Genomic DNA, 24,412 nt, shown 5'->3' with positions numbered 1-24,412 from the left:
AAAGTGAAGGCATACTAGGGTCTCTGGTAAGTGTCAAGATGGAAGTAATCAAACAAAAACCTTGGGCAAAGAATAGGCAGTGAGGAATGGATCCTGAGACAGCAGCAAATTATAGTTAAGACATGAAGCATGTTCAGATGATACAGAGCTGCTATTAGGAGGAACTGCTCACTGGGAGGGGTGTTAACTTAAGAATCAAAGTTCAGGAATAAAGAAATATACAACGGCTCAGGCACTGCTGTGGTCCCATTTCCCACCCAGAATAATTCTTCTGGTGCATTATATTACTATGGCATTCATATGGAAGAGCTGTGTTTCCCTTCTCAGGCAGGCTTGTGGGCCCATGTGGAGGCAGAACAAAGAAGAAAAGTAAACACTACGAATAGTGACATTTTTCTTGTATTCTGATCTTTGGCATCTGCAACTACCACATGTGATTCAAAATAACATTCATAGGTTGTTATATCATCAGGGTAAAACATGGCTAAGAAAGCAATGATCCAGGTCTGCACATGTGGATATTGAATAACCAACATTTTGCTAGTGAACTTCAGGTGTGTGCGGTTTTTCTATTTTAAAATTTTATTTTTCTTTCAGTTTATTCCAATTAATTCATTTGCAAATATGCCTTTGATATTGATTACCCATTTATAAAGATTCACTTTATTTTAAATTTCACCTCCAAATTTCTTGGTATAATTGGGAATTTCTGTATCACAACTTATTTTACATTCCCTTCACATTAAATATTTGTATTTTTTCAAATATAAATTTGGCTATTTTGTAAGATGTGTAATTTTTCATTTTAATTTAGAACTAGATATATGCTTCTATTATTAGAAAACTTATAGGTATGTTTGGAACAATCTGAGTATGTAATATATGCCTTCATGTGCAAATGTGTGAAATCCAAATACACATTGAGTATTTTTGATAATGTCTTATATCTTCAAGGTATATTCTATAATTACTGGCTAGGTTTTTTCTTAATTTATATGTAAAACTTTTATTAACTTGGTAAAAAAATTAACCCATGACCAATTAGCCAAAAAGAACTTTGTTTTTTATAGTTTATCATCAAAACTAATAAGGATCCGTGTGTGTGTTCTCTATCAGTCAGGATTAGATGAGAGAAAATAGAAAGAATGACAGTTCTTTTAACAGATTTTAATACAAACAGTAGGTTAAATAGATGAAAGAACTAAAACATGAAAAAGGACACTGAAAGGAAACAGGGATAGGAACCAGAAGATGCAGTGCCACCCCTGGGGCTGGAGAAAGATAAGCCAATGGTTAGAGACATGGGGTTCACGTGGTTTTGGAGGCCTTGACAGAACTGAACTCAGACTTCTTACGTTACTGTTGGCATCTCACAGCACTACTTTGTTTTTAAAAGAGGGAATTCATGGAGCAGAAATTCAAATCTCTGAGTAGGGGGTTCTAGTCAGCTGGTATTGGTATCTCAGGAATTCAGCAATTTTTAAGAACTAGATCTCAGACCTCCGAGAGGGTGATGATAGGCCAACTCATGTTAAACTTTTTAAAGGGAATGATGAGGCTGATTCTGTAAGTGCTGATAAAAAAAAAAAAAAAGCTAGAGGCTGAACTTGACTGCTTTCTTAGGGCAAAAGCAGGTGCTGGAATAAATAAGAGGCAACAGGTCCCTTGTTCTTCCAGCCTATTGCCAGTGTGTGTGAGGGATCCCACTAGCAAAAGACATACATCACTTACAGAGTCTCAGCCCTGGTGTCACAAAGTAAAGTATAGTATGATATTTTGGGGACTGAGAAACACTAGCTAATTACTAGCTGAGTCTACCCTTTGGCCATTTAGAATCAATACACACCACTCTCCTACACATGGTTAAATTTCATATTAGACCAATGCCACACATGCTTTCTTTCCCTTTACACACAAAGGTTCTCACATTCTATCACCAAAAAGAGAAACTAAAGCCCCATAAGCCATTATGTCATTTCTGATGATATCATAGTATCTCTCCCCAAGAAATGTTGCTATTTATTCTCAACTTCTGCCACAGCCCGTATTGGATATTCTGTACTAATAACTAAGTTGTAAAATTAAACATTATTGATAATTTTTATGAAATAACAAGAAGAAAGGAGACCTGAAAAAAGAAGTTAACATATCAGTGTATGTGGATATATATACACAGGCACAAATTAGGTAGTATGTAAAATTATGCTTAGAATAGACAGGGAAGAAAATAGGCATGGCTGCTGCAGACCTCATTTACATAACAGATTATAATGCTATAATCATTATACAATTTTTCCAACTAGCTCTAACACGTTATGTTTGCCCTTAGCCAGTATCTCTGCTAGCCAGGGATCTTTACCTAGTGAATGACAGCAAGTTTTATTCCTGGAGTATCTGCATTCCAAATACTTTTGCGTTACTTTGTTTACTGTACATAGTCTTTCATTAAATCATACTGTTTAACATAGAAATGCTAAAACTCCCCCAGAGAACACCCTAAATCTTATATATAGACTTCCCTACACTACTGTGCAACAACGCCCCAAATATGCCTTGAAAATCAGGATTGATCACACCCACCAGTTTAGTATCCTTTCTTACACATGCACTCAGAGGCATTAAAAAACTAAATGTCCTTCAGTTAAATTTCCAATTCAATGCAATATTGCTATGCACCCTTGCAGAAGCACTCCTACTTGAAAAAAATACCTAAAAAGCCGACAATTTAAAATTTTAGTGACAGAGAAAAGTTATGTAAGTGGTCTATAAGATGTAATTGTGAAAGAAACCACACCCATTTCTGCCTTTATTCTAGAACCTGTAAAGAATGCACATGGGAGAAATACAGGTCGGTAATACAAAGCACATATTGCCTTTGTAAGACACAACCTCAGTTCTTTAGGATGTTTTCTCCCAGCTGGTACCCTAGCTGAATCTTGAATGGCCAGTCCATTCTTTTATTAGATCAGTTGCTTTTAGGCAGAGATTTTCAGCCTTTTTCATCTCATGGCACATGAACTAATTATTAAAATTCCATGGCACAAAAATATATCTTTTGTAATCTGACAAAAATAGGTATAATTTTGACTGATTTATAATAATAATTAATAATAATAAACTAATAGCCATAGCAGTAGTGTAGTAATAGTGATCACTTACAGTTTTTGCTCCAAAGTGCCTTTGTAAAAAATCAGATGCCCATACTTATATATAAGGATTTTGGGTACCAAGAATTAAACCATCAGACATAACCTTATTATGTGATGTGACCACTTAGATGCACCTCTGCTAAAGGACCTATTTATTTATGGTTCAAGACAGAGTGTTCACACTGGACAGCTATTGTTGTGTTGGCTGTTGTCATATTTTTATTTGGCAATCTAAGGGAAAAGAGGTCAGTGTCCCTGACTAAACAGTCAGGTATTGCATGTTTTAAAAATCCCTGAGGCACACCAGTTGAACATTACTGCTTTTAGGTAATAGACTACATGGTAAAGCTAGTGAATTCCATAGGCGATAGCAGCGTTGCAATGTTTTTGGTATGGAATGAGTCCTGCAGTCAGAAGCAAAGTTGACCAGAATAATGCGATAATAAAGAAACATTCCATGGGCCCATGGTGGTGCTGGCAGAAGCATTATCCACAGAGGTAGGAAATCTATATACAGATACTTGTCTATTCTGGGGAATGCAATTGCTATATGCTTTCTGATGATAGGAGTCCAATACAATCAATGTACTGGGTGAGTGAATTCTTCCCTGCTCCAAACGGTGTTTTGTCAGAACCTCGTAGTTGGTCTCTGGTATTAGCATATTTGGCACTCCATATAATGGTAGCTAGGTCAGCCTTTGTGAGAAGGAAAGCTAGACTGTTGAACCCATGCCTAGCCTCTATCTCTGTCACTATGACTAACTTTTTACATGTGTTTATCGGGGAAAAACTGTTGCAACTTGAAAAAGAAGCTGAACCAAGTCAACAGAATGTATCAACTTGTCCACCTTGCTATTGATAATGGAAAGTGTATTTGGATCTGTATGATAATGGCTTCATAACTATGACATGTTCTAAATAATAACTTTCTTTATTATATAGCATCTATTTTCCCCCAGATATAAATTTCCTCAGATATTCCTCCCTTGAGAATTCTTTCTATGGAGAATAGCAAGTTAAATATTTTTCAAAGTTTCTCTCATGCTCTCACAATATTTTGGTATGACATGATTAATTATGAAGTTCCTTTCTATTTGGATACAGGTCTCTAAATGAAGGGCAATGAACGTTTTTTGAGGAGAGAATGAAAAGTAGATACCATAAGTGAAGGCACTGAAAATTCAAGGCAAAGTACACTCACCTATCCCCCAGCTAGGGAGAGCTCAGATTTCTCAGCTGGAATCATCAGGAATGTGCCCTCCTCCAAAAGACCATTGTGCCAACTGTTATCTGTTCCTTGAAATTACCAAGTTGTCCCTTCCTCTTCATCCATCAGCCGAGCTTCTAGCAACCTTTCCAGCTCCAGCTCAAACATTACTTATTTTTCCTTTCAATTAGAGCTGATCACATCCTTCTTTTTACTGCCTTTTACTTATCTCTATCATAGTGCCCATTAAAACTGCATATTCACATACCTGTCTTCCATTACAGACTATGGGTGCTTTTGAGTGCAAGAACAACATGTCCAAGGCATTATGTACAAAAGTCACAGTAGCCACTCAGAAACATCAGATGAATTCTGTGTAGGGACCCTGAGTTTGGGGATTAACAAACACTGACCCTGATTTCAGATGGAGAATGTAAGGTATCATTTTTATGCAAAGGATGGCCAGATACCATACTATTATTTGCTGGGCTCAAAGAAAAATTCACAAGTGTGGTTGCCATGTTCATTCTATCACTCAGAATTCCTCTTTCTCTGCCACTTGACAGTGGAGTGGAAAGTACCTCCATAGTTTCTCTTTCCCTTCACATGCTTTTCATTTCATGAATCTTACTAATAATCCTTTGGGGAAAATACAAAACAAGTGATAACAACTTGGGACATTTATAGAGATTCCAAAGTTCTCACTGTCATAGACCCTTTAGTTTATATTCCTAACTCTTCCTGAGATAGTCTGTGTTTGCTCCTTTGATCTTCTGTACTCTGTTATTCATTGTTTTATGGGCTTCACTAATTTCTCACCTTTCTACATATTACTTCTTAGCACAGAAGGCAGGCATTCTTTCCCTTTGGTTGGCTCCATTCCCATTGTGGAGATACAGTACAAACAGAATAATCAAGTTTCCTTTGCCTGAAGTGGCAATTTATATTTTGACTACAGGTTAGTTGTCACTCTGATCACTGACCTTTGTAAGAAACACATTCATCAGTTTTTCCTAACTGGAAGAGAAGATTAGAGGAATAGAAAAATAAAGAGACTTGAAAATAGTAGGTGAAGATTCAGCTACAGAGAAAATAAGAGGTAGATAGGTGGGGATATAACTACTATTTTAAAGAAAAACATATAAAAGTAATCTCTTTTTCAGGCATAGAGGTCTTTTCTTGGGCTTCTTTCTTCCAGTAGTCAGAGTAATAGTCATCTCGTTGCAAGATGTCAGGTTGTCAACTTCAGCTGGGTTTGCTTTTCTGAAAGCTGCTTTACATTTTCTTCCTTGTTTTTAGGCTAGCCTTGAACACTTTATAATTTTTCTCATCTACATTTCCAACAATAGTAATATTATTACCCCACAATTATCTGTGTTTGTGTTCCATGCATTCTTTAGTTATACATCATAAATATACATATTCCTAGGCATCATGGATGTTTGGTGTTCATTAAAAAGAAGCATTTGAGTTCACATTGAATTTTCCTTCTGTCAGATGGCATTCCTTGTGTTCAAACATTTGTGACTTTCTTTGCTTTCTTGTTTTGTTTACAGATGTTACCTTTGATTTTTCTTATATTTTTAGTACAGGTCCAGGTACTTAGCTACCCCGATGTGTTGGTCCCTTACCTCCAATCTCTCAGATACAAAAGCCATCCTGAACAACACTTCCATATAAATCTTTCCATGTACAACTATTTTTTAACCTTATCACCCTCTCAAATGGCAACTGTGACTCTCATTATATATGGAATAAATTCAAATGCCTTAGGCTGATTCCCATATATTTTTTGCTCTTTTATTCCTGTCTGCCTACATTTTTCCATTTTTAACTAAATGGACTGAGAAAAGTTATTTAAACTCCCTTTTTTATTCATATGCACCAAACTAACCCATTCATTTTTCTCATTATATGTTCTGGAGAAGAGATGAGACCCAGAAGATATTCAGGCCAGGTATAGGTATTGATGAGTTGGCAAATTATTAATGATTCAAGATACAGAATGAGATTCTTAGTGATTTTATTAATATATATTCATAGAGCCTACAATGGAAATAAAAAATATTCTAATTCCAGTTGAGATTTGGAGAAAATTAATGAATGGAATTATAGCTTTTGTGATGTTGTGAATTCAAGGACCCCTAGGTTGTGATCTCTGAATTCCCATCAAATCATACCCATTCCTTGTGAGGCTGAAAGTAATACAGTGTGTGTCTGAAGGGCCATATCCCAAAATAGTGCTGATATCCTTTTGTTTGCAGGAACATTATAATTCTGAACAAACGCATTCTCCATCTGTATAGGCATAAGACATGTCCTGAACTCTCTATTATAATCCTCAGAGGTGGGGGAAATCTACCCCAACTGGGAGGAAGCAGTAAGGCTGTTAACAGTGAAAGCTGATGCTGAGGGCCTAGGGATATGGTACCTAAACATAAATTCAGAGAGGATGTTGGGAACCATGGAGTGTGTCTGGTGCTCACCCCAGAAACAATCAGTCAGTGAAATGGTGTCTTTACTAATTATGCCCACCTTGAATTTATATTACTATTATTACCATGAATGATAATAACTTTTACTTTGTAGGACCTAAAGACATTTTTCCACATGAGATACAGTCCTTGGACCTTGGCTAAAGCAAAAGATATAAGGCCTTGGACCTGTATTTATGTTCCAAATATGTAAATGGAGTAGGTGACTTTTCTCTGTAAAGCTGATTAAGAACTCTTCCTTTTGAAACATTTTATCTCCCACTGTACCATATACTCTGTCCATTCTTGCCTATATGGATAGATATTCTAGAAGTATTTTCTGAGTATTTTTAAAGAAATACACAATATGTTCTCCTTATTCCCAGGGAACAAGTTGTAGGAACCCTCTGGGTGCATTATTCATCTGAGTATCAACTGTGTGCAGGAACTGTTGTAGGTTTTACAGATGTAGCAGTGAACAGATTAAGCTTTCATTTCTAATACAAAATACCATAGGTTTTTCCACTGGAAGCTCTTTAACAGTGTTCCTTTCACTTTCCTGATTTGATGAGAAAATATGCAAATCACACATGTTTACTCTGTGTGTGTGTTTGTGTGTGTGTGTGAATGTGTCTACAAAACACACAATTGAAAACACTGGTGTCATGGTAAGTGTCAAGTACAACAAACCTGTGTGGATTCCTGCTGCTCTGTTTATTAACTAAAAAATGGAGGAAGGTTATGTGAATTCCCACTTCATTTGTTTTTTTTTTGTTTTTTTCCATGTGTTTTAATGTGACTACTGTTGTGAGTGGTGACACTTCACTGATGCTAAAAGCATATATTGCAATTAAACTGTTGGTTTTGGATGCTAATTCTGCTACTTGCCCCTTCTTAGTGTAACCTTGGGGACATTTCTTATCCTCTTCTCTTTCATTTTCCCATCTGTAAAATAAGGATAACAGGGATAAAATGTATCACAGGATCATTTTGATGAGATGAGTTCCTGTATGAGAAGTACTTACACCAGGACCTCATATGTGGTTGCCATGCTGGCTCTCACTATTGCCACTGGCACCCCTTGCAGCATCCCTGGAGCTGACTGCCCAAATCCCCAGCAGAGTACTGGAGACATGACTACCTGCTAAATGGAACTGCTACTAAATTGACTAGCTTTTTAAAAATGATTTTATGAGACTCAGAAGCACTATTCTAATGAAAAATAGAAACTAATGAAAAGTCTGAGTTAAATGAAGAGAAATTTTAAAGGAAGGGGGCAGCATAGCCTTCTTAAGAAAATACTAGTTGTCTGCTTATATAGAAGTTACCTTATTTACAATTAGTCCATTGATACATTGTGATCTCCAATAGACAGAAGTAACACATTTTGATCTATTATTATTAAATGTAGATCTTTCATAGATGGAATACATGTTGATTTGTTATTTAATGTAATATATAAATATACATATCCACTATAATTATATTCCTGAAATTCAAATCAAATTATGGTCACTCTTTATCTAAAGTACTTAGATGATAAATTAGCTCTCAAGATCAAGTCCAAACTATCTCTCCCAGTTGGTATACAGAAGGTCTTTCACAATCTGTCCTTTCTCACTTTTCCGGCCTTGTTTCCTGTTGATCCTGCACTACCCTATATTCTGTCTGGCCCACCAAACTGCTTTCATGTTTCAATTGCATCAGTGACCAGGCTGCCTGTGGGTCTGTGTTTGTGTTTCAAATGTAATGCCTTTCCCATAATCTATCTACTTACTAGTTTAAACACATCCCAGCTGTGAAGATTTCCTGGACTCTGATTCTGCTGTAATCCCACAGGATTTATACACCTGCTTCCAAGAGCATCATTACATCATTTTGAAATTTATGTGTCTCTTCACCACATCATAAAGTGAGATCCATAAGGACAGGGATCTATTCTTATCCATTCTGGGAGCATGATATGTAGTGAATATAAGACAGAATATATAAGGAAGAAATAAAGGGACAATTTAGTGAAGGGGGAAAGTAGGCTTTATTATTACCACATCACAGGTAAGAGCACTGAGAACTTAAATGTCAATCAGTAATACTTATTGAGAGTTAAATGAATAGTCTGTTCCCTGCTTACACTCAACTTCATCTGGGAGGGATGGCCATTTAGGATGAATCTTTCACAGATTCATTCTGAATAGCTATGACCTTGTGAGTGCAGCCTGGCTCATTTGATTTGAGTACAATTTCTGCCTAACACAGTGGCTCCCAATCAAGGGTGCACATTATAATCACTTGGGGAGCACTATGGCATGCTTTTAATCCACTCTCAAAACAGTTCATAGCAGGGTGTCTTGCCACTTAATGACACCCATAAGTGTTTATGGGAAAAGGAAAAAACCCTCTGAAATGGCCTTTTCATTCTTAGACTTCTAATTCTTTGGTTCTTTTTGGTTCATTATCACTGATATTTTAGTTGTTACACTAACTTCTCTCAGGTTTCATCATTAGCTTAAATGATTTTAATCTGGTTTTTACTCCCTTACCCATCCCCCAAGGACTAGTTTACCCTTTCCATAACTAAGCTAAAAAGTTTTAGATTATATATTTGAAATTATACTCAGTTGGGGTTGGGAGCAGTTGAATTCTTAGCTGTATAATAGGCTTTTCATTTGTAGCTAGCTACTCAGCCTTGACAATCTATGCCCTGAACGTGTCTGTTTCTTTTAAAAGTTGTTTTTCATTAAAAACTTCCAAATACTTCTTAAATGAGTTCTATCATTAGCTAGAAGCATGAACTAAAAGACCTACTGGGACATTGTTATTTCCAACCCAGAGGGAGACTAAATTTTTCCAGTAGTTTCAGTGAAGTAGGTCACGCACGATCTATTTCTGGTTACTCTTGGGCCCCCAAATTCAGCTGTTGGTTCACCTAATTACACATTGATTAAACATGGTTATTTCACCCATTGCTTAAAATCTTCCAATGGCTCTTCATAGATGTCAGACTAATAATCAGAGTTTTTCCTTTTCATAATGTGTAGAAAGGCCCTGTGTTACCTTGGTTTTGCCACTTGCACCACGTATATCCTTCCCTGTAGTCCTTCAGAACTACTTGCAAGGCCCCAAAAGCAGACTTCTTCATGCTTGTGCCTTACTCTTACTAAATTGCCTTTTCCCCTTCATTACTTTACCCAGACTTCTGCTATTCAGTTTTCAAGACTAAGGTTCAAGTGTCATCTAAGATGAGGTGCTTTACTGGACAATACCTATGTTGGTTAATACAATGTCAACTTGTCTAGGCCATGGTACCCAGCCATGTGGTCAAACACTATTCTGTTTCTGTGTGTGTGTGTGTGTGTGGGTGTGCCCATTCTTCCCTTTTGTGCGCACACACACACACACACATACCCATTCGGTTGGTTCTGTTTTTCTGGAAAATGCTGAGTAATACATCACCCATTCCCTACACACTCAGATACAATACTCTCTCTCTTTCTCGTCTTTTTTACGATTCTGCTCTCTTTTGTTGTATTTACTATGCTATCCTTTCCTGATCTTTTTTGTATCATATTCATTTCTGTTCCTTGAGTATGTGGGACCTGCAAGTCTTTAGAACAAAGGAACAGTTAGGGTAAATACTGTAGAATTAATTCAGGTGTCTATTGAACAGCTTACGTTTCAAATGAAAGTCAAGCAGAGCCCCTTCCAAGTTTTCTTAGAGAGAGATAATCTCTAGTAGAAGCACATACATTCTCACTACTTCAGGACCCTCCATCACCCTATGTAAGCACACAGAGGACAAGGGCATTTACTATAATCAGCCACAGATCACTCAATTCCAATCTTGGTTGTGCTACTAACTAGCTGTGTTGTTTAGATTAGAAATATTTAGTCTGTAAAATAAGGGGTTTAGAAGGAAAGGAAACATAAACTATTACTTTTTAGGAACTAGGCCATGTACTTTGTGAACATTCTTTCATCTTATCTTAAGTGTTATTATTCTACTTAATGCTTTATTTCATTTTTGTTCTCCTAACTATGTTAAAGTAGATAATTCCATCCCCATTGTACACATGAGTAGTTTCTCTAAGTTTAGAGGCTTAGAGGTATTCTCTGAGTTTAAATGAAGATATTTATTGTCTTTTTAATAATTAAGGTTTCTTTAAGTGGATAAATGTTTCAAAAGTAAGGCTACATGGAAGAAAAAACTAAAGCAAAAAAGTGAAAAGATGGGAAACCATGCAATACATTTGAGTGACTAGAATTTTTAATGGATGGCTGGCATCTCAAGCTGTGGTTTTCAAAGGCAATGCAGTTGTCACTTCATCTGTCCTGTCTTTTCAGAAAGATGACATCTGAGACAAAAGAACCCCAGATTCTCTTGTGTTTTTATTGTCTCCCTACACCCATAGCTTCACTTATTTCCTATAGGCTGATAGTGTCTCAATTTATATGTCCAGAGTAAATCTTGCTCTGAAATTCAGACCCAAATATCCACCTTATATCCCCACTGGAATGTCTCAGAGGCATCGTCAAGCACAGCACATCAAAACTCAGATATTAACATCCCCCTCATGCTACACTTTTCCTCCAGTGATCTATATCTTTGGGAATAAAAATATCTTGTTCCACAGCATACACCAGGAAACATGGAGTCTTCTGTGACATCGCATCCTTCAGTTAGTTGTACTGCTTGGATAGCCACTGCTTTTCACCTAAATACAGTTTTCTCACTGATTTCCTCATTGCCTAATCCCCACACATCAGCTCTTACTATCTATCCATCAGCTCCTTCTCCAAAATGCAATCTGTGTAATCATTTAAAAATGATGATTTGTTCATGTTAATACCCTCACCCCACATGCAAACAGTGGTTTCCTATTGCTCTTAGGAAAAAACTACAAATATTTCTCAAATGGCCTCCTCTACCCTTTATGATTTGGGTCCCATTTACCTCTTATCTTAACTAGGCTTATCTTGAACTAGTCTCTCCTTACTGTCCATGGGTAGCCATACCAGTGGTATCATTTTTTAGTTCCTTGAAATTGTTTCATACCTCTCCTCAAAATCCCTTTGCCAATTATATTCTAGTCTTCAGGAACACCACTACCATTTCTCTAAATATTCATTCTTCAATTCTGGGGCTTAATACACCACCAAAGACTTTCCCAGAGGCTGGAGGCTAAATGAGTTTTCCCAATCAAATATTGTTATGTGTTGCTTTCTTTCAAGGTATTTACTAGTCTGTAATTATAGATATGTGTCTGAAATCTCTGGTTACTATCTATCTCCACCACTAGACTTTGAGTACCACAAGGACAGGGAACTCCACCAATACCTTGCACAGAGTCAGTTTATTAAAGATGCTCAGAATATACATATTTACTTGTGAAATAAATGAATACATGAGTTAAAGTATTCTATTGTATATGTGAATGTTACATTTTTGTGATGGTGGTGGTGGTGAATATACTGAATATCTAACTACATTAAGGCTTCCCTATTGGTAGATTTTTAAAAATAAATTTTTATTTTAGAATAGTTGTCCATGTATAAAAATTTTTCAAAGATAGAACAGAATTCCCATGTATTCCATACCCAGTTTCCCCTAATATTAACATCTTATGTTAGTATTGAACATTCATCATAATTAATGAAACGATACTGATACATTGTTATTAACCAAGATCTATACTTTATTAGGATTATTTAGGAGTTACCTAATATCTTTTTCTGTTTAGGATTCCATTCACTATACCACAGTAGATTTGATTATCATGTCCCTTAGACTCCTCTGGGCTGGGTCAGTTTTCAGACTTTTCTTGTGTGATGCCCTTGACAGTTTTGAGGAGTACTGCTCAGATGTCTTATAGGATGCCTATGTATGTATGTATGTATGTATGTGCATGCATGCTGTATATCAGTATGGACTCATCTATATTTATTTTTTTACTTTGGGTTATAATCTAATTCAACCTTATTTACTCTGTGGTTCAAATTGTTCCACTTTTGATCTTTGGGAACTATTGTGGTTGGCACCTCTGGTTTTTTTCATTGAAGAATATTTCTCCTGTTCTCCTTACTCTTTCTGCTTCTGTTATTCTAATTACATGCATTTTACCCCTTTGATATTGTCCCAGAGTTGTTGATTTTTTTCATTCTTTTTTTGTCTTCACATTTCAGTTTTGAAAGTTTCTATCTTCAAGCTCACTGATTCTTTCTCATCTGTGTTGAGTCTACTGAGTCTGTTAAAGGCTTTTTCATTTTTATTACAGTTTTTATTTCTAGCATTTTCTTTTATTTTTTCCTTAAGGTTTCCTTATGTCTGCTTGCATTACCCATCTGTTCTTGCCTTTTGGAATACCTAGTAATTTTTATTGAAAGTCAGACATGTTTTATTGGGTGATAGGTATTGAGGCAGATGGGCATTAATGTAAGAATTTACATTAATCTGCCAACAATAATGTGTAATGGTTTTTGTAGCCTATATGTGCCAAAGGCTTCAAATTTCCCTAGTATCTTTGTTCATCAACAAATTTTAAGTATTCCTACCGGGTTACGGTCCAGCACTTCTCATGGTAACCAAAACTCATTTGTGTTCCTCTGAATGCACTTGTCTGCAGTTTTTTGGGGAAGCAGTTTGCCCTGTGAGCTTAGTTCTCTCATGGGTCCAAGAAAAGTCGTTGATTTTCCATTTATCTAGTTTGTTTCTCATTGTAAGGACGAGAATGACCAGGGTCTTTAAATGTCAAATGTAAAACCCGTGTTACTTTTATGTATAAAATACAGCCTTTCTTATTTCCCTCTGTCATTGTCTTGACCTTTTCCTAATTTCTTTTTGTACATTTCATTGTTGCTCAGACTTCTAGGAAATTATCTAGAAAAAGTTTAAATGAATCTTTTGTAAGAGAATATTTTCCCTCAAATGTCAGTGTGATTATCTAAGTTAAACATTAGTATTCCAATGTGAGCTGTTCTAGACATGGTTTGATGAAATTAACTGATGGTGAGAACCACCAATGAAGAATTTAATCAAGATTAATACCTTCATTTTAAAAGGTTGATAAAGTGAGTGATCACATTAATGGTTTCACTCATTAAATTTTTTGGTGCTAAGAATTGATGTCCTTGTCTTATCTAGGTAGAGAATTTTTATTTCTTGGGAAGAAACAAGATTATTTATAAATTGAACTATATTAGTAATTTTTCTCAATTTACAAAAGGCACAGTTTTTGCCTCAAGCCCTTGTCTAGTAGCTCATGGTATATTGGACTGTTCCTAAATCAGTCAGTTCATCAGGGGTGGGGGAAAGATTAATTATCAAAGAGACTTCTTCCCATTAAAAAACAGATTTATCAGTTGAAAACTTGCAAACATTACTTAAACATTGTTTGGTACAAATAAAATGCCTTATAAAATATTATCTATAATATAATTATTTTTGTTAAAATGTGTTTGTAGTGTTATACATATTTTTAAAGCTAGATATAACAAAAATATGGAGCAATTACATGTAATTTTTTTTTGCTTATTTATACAATATTTTCTGACCTGTATACAGGGAGAGGCAAAAGTAAGTTTACAGTTGTTTGTGTGAAAATAATACAATAATTAATAAATAATGTAAGAATAAACTCTGTGTTTGTTCACACTCACAACTATAAACCTACTTTTGTCCTAACCTGTATAATGAATAAGTAATTCTTGTGAACAGAATACTGTAGAAGTTAAAACAAAAAGAACAGCCCTGCTGGGTAGCTCAGTTGGTTAGAGAATCGTCCATATATACCACACTTATGGGTTCATTCCTCAATCAGGACACATACAAGAGTCAACTAATGAGTGCATAAATAAGTGGAACAACAAATTGTTTCTTTCTCTCCCTCCCTTCCTCACACTCTAAAAATCATTAAGAAAAAAAACACTAATTCATAAGTTATAGGACTTGAATAGAATTTAGGGTTTATTTGTTAAGCCCATTTCTAACTGCTTGAGATAATGGAGGCACACACAGAGCAACCAATCTTCTTGAATCCTCTCCCTTTTCATTTCGGCCTATCAAAATAATAACCATTCTTAAACATCCAGCTCAAATATACACGGCTTCAACATTTCTGTTATAGCATGTCTCATATTTCTCACCAACTGGGAAGTTCTCCCAGTATAATGTTAATAATAAAGAGGAAAAGAAGGGGACAGGGATGATAGTTTCTGCTTACCATTTGTCAGCGCTTAGTTGTGTATCTTAGGTTATTTTTAAGAGAATAAAGAGGAGAAGAAGGGGACAGGGATGATAGTTTCTGCTTACCATTTGTCAAGCGCTTAGTTGTGTATCTTAGGTTATTTTAATTAATCCTCACAATTCTTTCATGACATAAATATTATTCCCATTTTGCAAATGAAGTAAAGGAAAATAAAACAGGTTAAGAAATTTCAAAACTTTCCCTTGTCACAACCAAAAGAACTCAGGTTTTTCCAGTTTCCTGTTTCTCTAAAACTTGACATATAGGAGTTATTCAGTAAACATAGTTAATAATTCAGTGATTTAGAGAGTGGTTGGTATTTTCAGTGTTTATCTGTGACCTGCTAATACCTCAATTCATTCACAATTAAAACTCAACTTTGACCAGAGTTAGTATTTGAAGTCTAGACTCCAAGCAAACAGAATTATTTTCCATCACAGAAAAATGATCGTCACTCCTGCTGTCTGGCTTCCTCGTTCTCTTCTTTATTGTCCTTCAAAACGTTCAATGTTCTTTTTAAAAAATTGTTTGTTTGAAACATTATCACCTTTTTTAAAGACTCCACCTTCTTGACCATGCACTAACCTTTTACCTCCTAGTTTGAATTTTAAACTAAGTAAAAATAGCTTACTTATTTTTCAGTTTCATGAAAATCATCACATTAAACAATCCCCTTGAAAACAGATAGAACAATGATTACTTTCCTTTTAAGGATGAAAAGGCTGTCTCTAAGAGTTTCAGTGATTGCTTACACTCATACAGCTCTTAATCCACAGAGCTAGGCCTCAGGGGGATGCTCCGACTGCAGCCCTAGTGTTCTTCCTCCATGTTATACAGCCTGACATACAAAGTCATTCTCTCTGTCACACGATTAATGGCCCTCTATAAATTCTGCTATAGCTTCAGTTTCTACTTCATTCTTACTGGACATTTTTGAGCACTTAGTATTTTATCTATTGTTCCAGTCAGAGTTTTTAATTGAATGCAACAGAAATTAATACTGGCTGATTTAAACAGGAAAATAATTTGTTGATAGGATATTGGATAGGTCAGGAAGTCATGGAGAAGCAGGTTCAGAAATAGGTGGGAACAAGGGAAGAGGACATAGGCGAAGTCACCTGCCAAAATGGTGCTATAGAACACAGGATAACCCTGGACAGTAAATACTTTTCCTGGTACCTCTGGTCTTGCTGCCCCTAAAAACTGAATGTTGTTATAGCAACTGCCATTGCTCACTACTAGACTGGTTTTCAATTGTCCGCTTTTTTTGTGTGTCACTATGTCCTCTTTCAAAGTCTTGGATGGGTATGTCTGATTAGCAGAGTATGAATCGTATGGTTATACTCTAGCTTCAGAACTTGGGAAACCAAGTGAGTATTTTTAGCTCCCATGGGAGATACGCTCTTCGTCCCTCCAAGATTCAGTATGTATACACTTCTCCAAACGTAACAAGAAGGCTGAAATAATTAAAGTCCCCACCATGACCAAAAACATGACCAAATTCCATTAGTAATTCCAATGTAGTTTTGTACATTTTTGGGGGGGCTTTCTTTGACACAAGAAATGTATTTAATTTATAGTTATGACTCAATTGTCACTCATCCAATAATAACCCTTGTGCTGCAGCATTCTGAAGGATCTAAACTTGCCATGTAAGTTTCATTTATCATTTAAAAAATCCTGTTTTGAAGCTATCCTCTAAATTTCTTTCAAATGAATGAGTTTTATCAGGGCCTGACAGCATGAACTGGTGCTTTACAAAATATTTTCGAAGAATGAAAAAAAACCTGGCATCTTTCCATATCTTAGGAATTTAAGATATGTCTTGTTATTTTACCATAAGAAATCAACATTTCTTTTATAAACAATGTGTTTCTGAATCTGAATAATCCTTTCCTCTGCAGCATTTTTGAACAATGGCTCCGAAGGCACCGTCCTCTTCAAGAAGTTTATCCTGAAGCCAATGCACCCATTGGACATAACCGGGAATCCTACATGGTTCCTTTTATACCTCCCTACAGAAATGGTGATTTCTTTATTTCATCGAGAGACCTGGGCTATGACTATAGCTACCTACAAGATTCAGGTAAAGTTCAATTTTTTTCATATGAATTGCTGAATAAAGTGTGACCAATTTCTTTTGAGAGAACACAAAACGTTATGTTTTGCCTTGGCAGGGTGGCTAAGCTGGTTTGAGCATTGATCCATACACCAAAATGTGGGTTTGATCCCTGGTCAGGGCACATACCTAGGTTGCAGTACATATGGGAGGTAACCAATCAATGTCTCTCTCTCACATTCTCTTTCTCTCTCTCTCCCCCCACCACCTCCCTCTCCCTGCCTCTCTAAAATCAATCAACATATCCTCAGGTGAGGATTTTTTTAAAACATGTTTTTACAATGTTATCACCAAATTCTTTAAATCAGGAAAGTGCATCATAGTCCTTATCACCAATATATTATTACATGAACCAAGTTGCAAGGATCTTTAAATTTATACCCATGCTGCTTAATATGTATTTTGTACATGAAAGCCATGGAATGAGACTAGAATTAAAATCAGGAAAAAAATGAGTTTGAGATATGACTATCTCAATGAGATATGACTGTTTTGTGATGTTGGGAAATTTTACTTCAATTCCTTGAATCTCAGTTTCTTAACCTGAAATATTGGGATCAGAATATCTCAAAGAGATACTATGGTAATTAAATGAATGTGATGTATTCAAGAGCCTAGTGCATCTAGCAGTTTTAAAATCATCTCTGGGAACTTCCTGCCTGATTACCAGGAAATATCGTGGACATTTTCTGTTTAAGCCCAAATAATGATAATGAGAATAGCTATTATAATGATAATTGCTCTGTCTATGATTAAGGTAGCAATGTAAAATTCTAGAATGGTAATTAGTCTGGGTTTTGAATAATCTTTCTAAGTAGAACTATATCAGCAGCTTCTTGATGATGAAGAAATACTAATGTCTCCCCTTACTCGAGAGCTTGCTATGTGTAGATTCCACACATGCTTCTTTAACCAACCACATATTAGATGAGTATTGTTATCCCTAGAAAGAGGTGGGGTACTGATATTAAGAGAATTTAAGTGACTTTCACAATATCAAATACCAATATGTGGAGGATTCAATTTCAACACCAGAAGGTCTTCTTCATACTGCATGATGCTTCCACTCTAACGTAAAGAAGGTCAACAATAAAAACTAAAAGACAACATATGGCGTGTGGGTAAGAGGCTTTCAACAAGCACTGATGTTTCATTATAGTCATTGATAATTTGTGAAAACATAACCAGATCAGTAAAATGAACAAATGAATGACTTTTATCAATTTCTTACCTTTTGTGCTAGATTTTAGTGACATAATGACTAACACATTTCCAGACCTCAAAAGAGCTCCAAATTCAGTGTAAAAATCAGACACTTGTGCAAGATAGCATGAAACATTAAGTATATTAAAGAGTTCTAAACTCTTCACAGAGAAGAAAACAGTGGTTTCTGAATAATTCCACCTAGAAAGACATGACAAGGCCTTGAAGGACGAGCAGGCAAGTAGCAGATATAAAAGGGCAGGGTCTCTCCTAAACTAAAAGAAGGATAACAGGAAAATAGAGGAGGAAAGTGTACATTGTATTTCTTGAATGCTAAATTCTCCTATTTGTGTAGTATGTGCAAAGGAAAATTACACCCGAGAGCTCAATTTAGTCACTTCACAACAGCTAACACATAGTGAGTCCTTTCTATGTTCCAGGAGCTCTTCGAGGTAGGCTGTGTGCATTGTTTCCTTTCATCTTCACAACTACCTCATGAAGTAGGTACTGTTAGATAAGGAAACAGAGGCTTAAAGACAATAAACAACTTGTTCTAGTTATCTAGTATGTGCCATAGCAGAACCACAGTTTAGGGCCAATAAGAGAACCTGCATTTTGTCAACATTTTTCTGCCCTTTGGGTGACCACTAGTTGAATAGATATGAGTTTGATTGACCTATTTTGATTTATCTGAATATCACAGCTAATGGAAGGAATACTAAAATGGCTAGTGAGATTAATTCTCGAAAATTTAAGATCCCGAGAACAGGGGATTTTGCAAACTGAAAGTGTAGTAAGGGGAAGGGTTTCCGTGAGTCAAAAAGAAGAGTCGTTTTAAGTGACATGTTTCCCTTTCTTGTGTAAACACGCACAGCACATGATGAAAGTAGCATATTGATGAAGGTTTGTCAAAGATTCACTACTTAGGATTTCCTGACTTCCATTTCAGAACATGCTGGAGTCTTTCATTGACTCATGCTTTTGAATATGCTCTTCTTGCTGGCTAAATTCTGATCCTATTTATGCATTTGTAACTCTCAGATATCAGACCATTTTATACATTTACATGGTCATGTTTAATCACTCCTTTCTTAGAGTTATGTGGTTATTTTTCTATGGATAAATCTTTCTCTGCTCCACCTTGCCTATGAACCCTACAAGGTCAGAATTGATATCTTGCAAGCTTCCCCCATCTAAGTACCAACTGGTATCTGGTATGGAGTAAAATCAATGAAGTAGTTTGAGTGCAAGTAATATTTATCATGAAGGTTTGCTAGAAAAAATGCCACCACTTTTAATTCCCAACTCATTTTTAGATATGTATTTTTATATATTTCAAATCTTCTATCACACTTGGGTTTTTCTAAGAGGTTTTATTGATTTATTTATTCTTTCTACATACATATGTTTAATAACTACCTTTGAACAAGGCATTGTATTAGGCACTATGGATAGCTTACATCCTAATGGAAGAAAAAGACCTTAAACAACTACTTACCTAATGACTCATTTAGAAATGTACCCATCTCTAGGGGTCAATAAAGTGACATTTCAGAGGATATCAGTATGTGAGGAAGACTCATTATTTGATAAAGGACTATGCATTTTGGCAATATTGTTATAATAATGAAAGTCTTAATAAATTTTAAATAGACCACAGTTGAATCAAAGTTTTCAAAAGATTACTACTGTTCCTGTAGCATGGAGAAAGTTTTCTAGCAGTTGCAAAGCATATTGAAGGAAGCCAGTGAAAACACTATTATACATGTCCAAGAGATGAAGTCAGTTTGGATTGTAGTGGTGGGGGTAGGAAAGGAGGAAGAAAGCCCTAAAGATTTTGATATTATTTTGAAAAGAAATTTATGGAACTTGAAAAATAATTTTTATATAAGTGAGGTAGAAAGAGATAGTAGGGATAGATGCCTTTAAGCTGTCTGAGTCATGAAAATAGTGAAAGGTGCTGTAATCCACTGAGATAGTAACATTAGGAGCAGGGCTAGATACAGAGGGAATCTCATGGTTGTATTTGTTACAGAGTAAAATGCAGTGATATGAGAGACCAGGGTGGATATGTCTCTGGGGCAGTTGAATTGCCTAGAAACTCACAAGAGAGCCTGGCCTGCAGACACTAATGTAAGAGACATCAGCATACAAATTATTATCTCTGCTAGTTTCACAGTCCTATGTAGTAGTTATTTCTATTCTATTTTATAGTTAAGTGAGTTGAGAACAAAAAGCAAAGTGACTAATTTTAATCACAATGCTAGTAAGTGGCAAACATTATACCCCAGACTAGGTCTCTATTGCTCCATGAAAGAGAGGATTGTCTTTAGTCCCCACGTGTCTTGGACACATATTCCACCTCACTGTTCCTTCCCTAGTGTCCAAATAGGCAGTCTTTACTGAAAGGCAACCAAAACCATTGGAGAGTAAAGGGAGAGGAAACTCAACAAGTCACAGTAGGGGCTTAACGGTATTTATTATTTATTTCTAGTTAAATTTTTAAATCAAATAAAGGAAATCATATTTATTATGTAACTTGTATGTACTATGCATTTTACTAGACATTTTAAATGTACTATATAAAGTAATTAGTAGCAACATCAGCTAGGCATTTATAGTCCTGTTTTCAAATAATTTTTAAATATAAAAATACCTGTTATGCTTGATTTTTAAAAGGTTTCACATTTTAAATTTTTTCTTTTGTTTTAGCTTTGTTTTATTTCATTATTTAGAGTTAAATTACTATAAATTCAAAATTATAAATCTTTTTAGTAATTAACCTGGTGTTTATAATTTGCAAGTCATTGTCCCTTCCTGATGAAAAGAAACACTACTTCATTAAATTCCAGTATTGTTCAAATAATGCTTAATATGCTCTAAGGTCTTTTAGAGGATCTTAGTGATCCTTGGCAAAAGAACAGTGCCAAGGAAAAAGAAAAGGTAGCAAGAGAAATGAACAGGGTTTTGATTCTATAGCTCATGTAAACCATAGAAGCTCCACTTTTATCTTCTTTAAGTGAATACTAGGATTTAATATAAAATTTGTTTTTAACAAATTCTCCTGACTGAAAAAAAACACATCCTTCCCTTAATTGTTCTGAACATTACTGAGTTTATGGTTAACAGTGAGACCCTCATTTTAAATTTTATTTCATGTTGCTACCCATTCTTTCTAAGATAATTTATTAAACAAATATTCCTTTTTCTTGGTTTGTAGATCTCATTTTTATTATATATAAGATTTGCAGACAATGGTACTTCCTGAATATCTTGATACTTCTCTATCTTTACTATAGTAAACATATAATTATTTTTAAATAATTAGGACTTTTTGAAATGCAAATGGCAGAAACTCCATAGGAATGAGATTAAATAAAAATGGAATTTATTGGTTTATAAAGTTCAAGAAGCAGGATGAGCATTCTAACTGTGGGAAAGGCAGAAATTCAGCTGATACTGAGGGACAGCAAGAACCAGGGAACAAAGCACCCTAAACACTATCTCTCTCATTCTAAATCTTGTTATCCTCTGACCCTTGTCTCCACTTTTCAGAGTGTATTGATTTGATCCTGTCTTCCACTTGTTGAGAAGGCTGTCATCAGCTCCTGAGCCACGTGACTCTCAATTACAGCACAGTGAATTCCAATTGGCCCTTCTTAAGTCAATGGTCCAGTGTATTGACTATAGCCAAGGAAAAGGATCATAAAGAAAGGTTATAGTTTCTACATCAGCAAGGGTGGAAAAGAAGGGATAGAGAGAAGATCTAGGTTCAAATATCCAGGGCTTAATTTAGTTAACGTATTACTCAAGTAACAGTCTCAGTATGCTGTCCAGTATCAGCTTCATAACTTCAGGGACCAGAGCTTCTCCTTTCTTATAGTTCCACTTGACATAGAGTTTTACCTGGACTACATGGTCCATGATGGCTCACAAAGACAACTAATGCATTCCAGCTAAGTGAAAAGAAGAAGGCATACCATTTCTTTTCAAGGGAATTGCCCAGAAGTTGCATATATACTTTTGCTCAAGACTTGAGTCACATAGCCATAATTTTCTGCAAGGTTAAGCTCAATATGTACTCTCATCTTTTCATTGTATTACAGAATGGATACAGGGTGTTAGGGTATTTTATAAATAGCAATGAGCCCTGGTTGGTGTGGCTCAGTGGACTGAGTGCCAGCCTGCGAACCAGGAGTTCACTGGTTCAGTTCCCAGTAGGGGCATATGCCTGGGTTGTGGGCTAGGGTTCCTGGTTGGGGGCGGGTGTGAGAGGCAACCACACATTGATGTTCCTCTCCCTCTCTTTCGTCCTCCCTTAGTCACTGTCTAAAAATAAAATAAATAAAATCTTTAAAATATATTTTAAAAAAATAGTGATGAGTACATAAAATCAAGCAAAAGGATACAATAAAGTATTGCTACCAAGGAGAAATAATGTAAAAATGAAATGTAATCATAGCATATATTGTTTCAACTGTGAATAATATCTAAATATTAAAAATAATAAAAATCATAGATGTTATTTGCCCCCAAATCATGATATTATTATACTGGAAAGCTCAAAGAAAGGGGAGTTGTAAGAGAACCAAAATCATTATTTATATTTGAGGAATTCCAAAGATAAACTTGATAATTAAGAGATAGTAATATTTGCCTGTCATTTAGAAATATGAAAGCAAAAACCAGAATAATACCTAAAAGTTTTACAGTAGCTGTCTGGGGGGGCAAGCGCTGCAAAATTTACAGATTAGATTTTATCTATAAACTTCAAAACATGCCAACAAGGTGATATTGTTGTTTTCCTATTTTCCTGATGAAGAAACTGAGGTGTAGGAGGTATTAGGGTAACTTCCCTAAGCTCTTATAGCTGGTAAGTAGCAGAGCTAGCATTCAAACCCAAGTATCTGACTCTAAGGTACTAGGCAAGTATGATGATGACGACTTCTATGATGATGATGATGATGAGGATGGCGACGATGACAACATAGTAAAACCATTAGGATGTCCTTTCTATTTCAGAATCCAGAACTTTTTTCAAGATTACATTAAGCCCTACTTAGAACAAGCAAGTCGGATCTGCCATGGCTCGTTGGGGCAGCTATACTGGGATCTGTCATCACTGCTGTGCTGGTGGGGCTCACTAGGCTGATATGTCGTCGAAAGAGAATATGTTGTCGAAAGAAAAAGCAAGTCTCTGAAGAACAGCAGCCACTCCTCATGGAAAAGGAGGATTACCGCAGCTTGTTGTATCAGAGCAATTTATAAAAGGCTTAGACAATAGAGTAGGGCCCAAATGCCTGACCTCTGAATCAAATGATGTTCAAGTCCCTGGGGATGTCCCAACAGAAATCCCTGCTATTTGTCTGTGAAGACCAATACCAGAATGGTGATCTTATACAAAGTATACCCCTCTTCTATCTCAGGTAGAACACACCTGTGCTTGCCTTGCTGTTTTTGATCATCCCTTTGACAGGTTCCTCAAGCCCATATTTCCCAGGAAAGAATGCCATTTGGTAATAAACAACTGCTACTTGTATCTGAATAAATGTGTTCTTATAAATACGAGAACCATGTAAATTCTTCCTTTTTCATTGTTTAATGACGTATTTCTTTTTTATTGTCTTTCTTTGATTTTAATAAAATAGTAACAAATTTATATTAACAACTGAGTACTTTGAGCTTGAGAAATACATTTTTATTTTCCTCAGAAAGCATGTTCCTTACATTTTACATTCCTGCTCCAAAATGTGTTATAAACATCAAATATAAAACATCCTTCAGCTGTCTCCTGCCATAGTTCTGACTATGCTTTTGAAGGTGCTTCACTGAAAACAAGGGCTCTGTCCTTACAAACAAATCTGGCTAAGTGCCTGTCTCAAGATGTGCTCATCAAATATGTTGACAATGTGTTAGGCAGTTAGTCATGCGCAAAGTAGGAACAATAGGCCTGGTACAGAAGGTCACCAGGGAAGAAAGTCCCAGGTACCTAGCAATGTGCAAAACTGAGAAAACAAGGA

General features: G+C 35.8%; 1 protein-coding gene across 1 annotated transcript in view; it reads left to right on the top strand.

The window, feature by feature from the left end:
- The window catches only part of TYR (tyrosinase), a 77,196-nt gene extending 53,404 nt beyond the window's left edge, over nucleotides 1–23,792 (top strand). Inside the window, 3 exon segments of the mRNA XM_028517022.2 lie at nucleotides 16,975–17,161; nucleotides 23,422–23,470; nucleotides 23,473–23,792. Of these exon segments, the coding sequence (XP_028372823.1) occupies nucleotides 16,975–17,161; nucleotides 23,422–23,470; nucleotides 23,473–23,660 (424 nt within the window). The 3' untranslated portion in view covers nucleotides 23,661–23,792.
- Nucleotides 23,793–24,412: the final 620 nt, after the last annotated feature.

This window comes from Phyllostomus discolor, chromosome 6 (assembly GCF_004126475.2).
Source record: "Phyllostomus discolor isolate MPI-MPIP mPhyDis1 chromosome 6, mPhyDis1.pri.v3, whole genome shotgun sequence".
NCBI classification, from domain to species: Eukaryota; Metazoa; Chordata; class Mammalia; order Chiroptera; family Phyllostomidae; genus Phyllostomus; species Phyllostomus discolor.
This window is presented reverse-complemented; position numbering and strand designations above follow the sequence as displayed.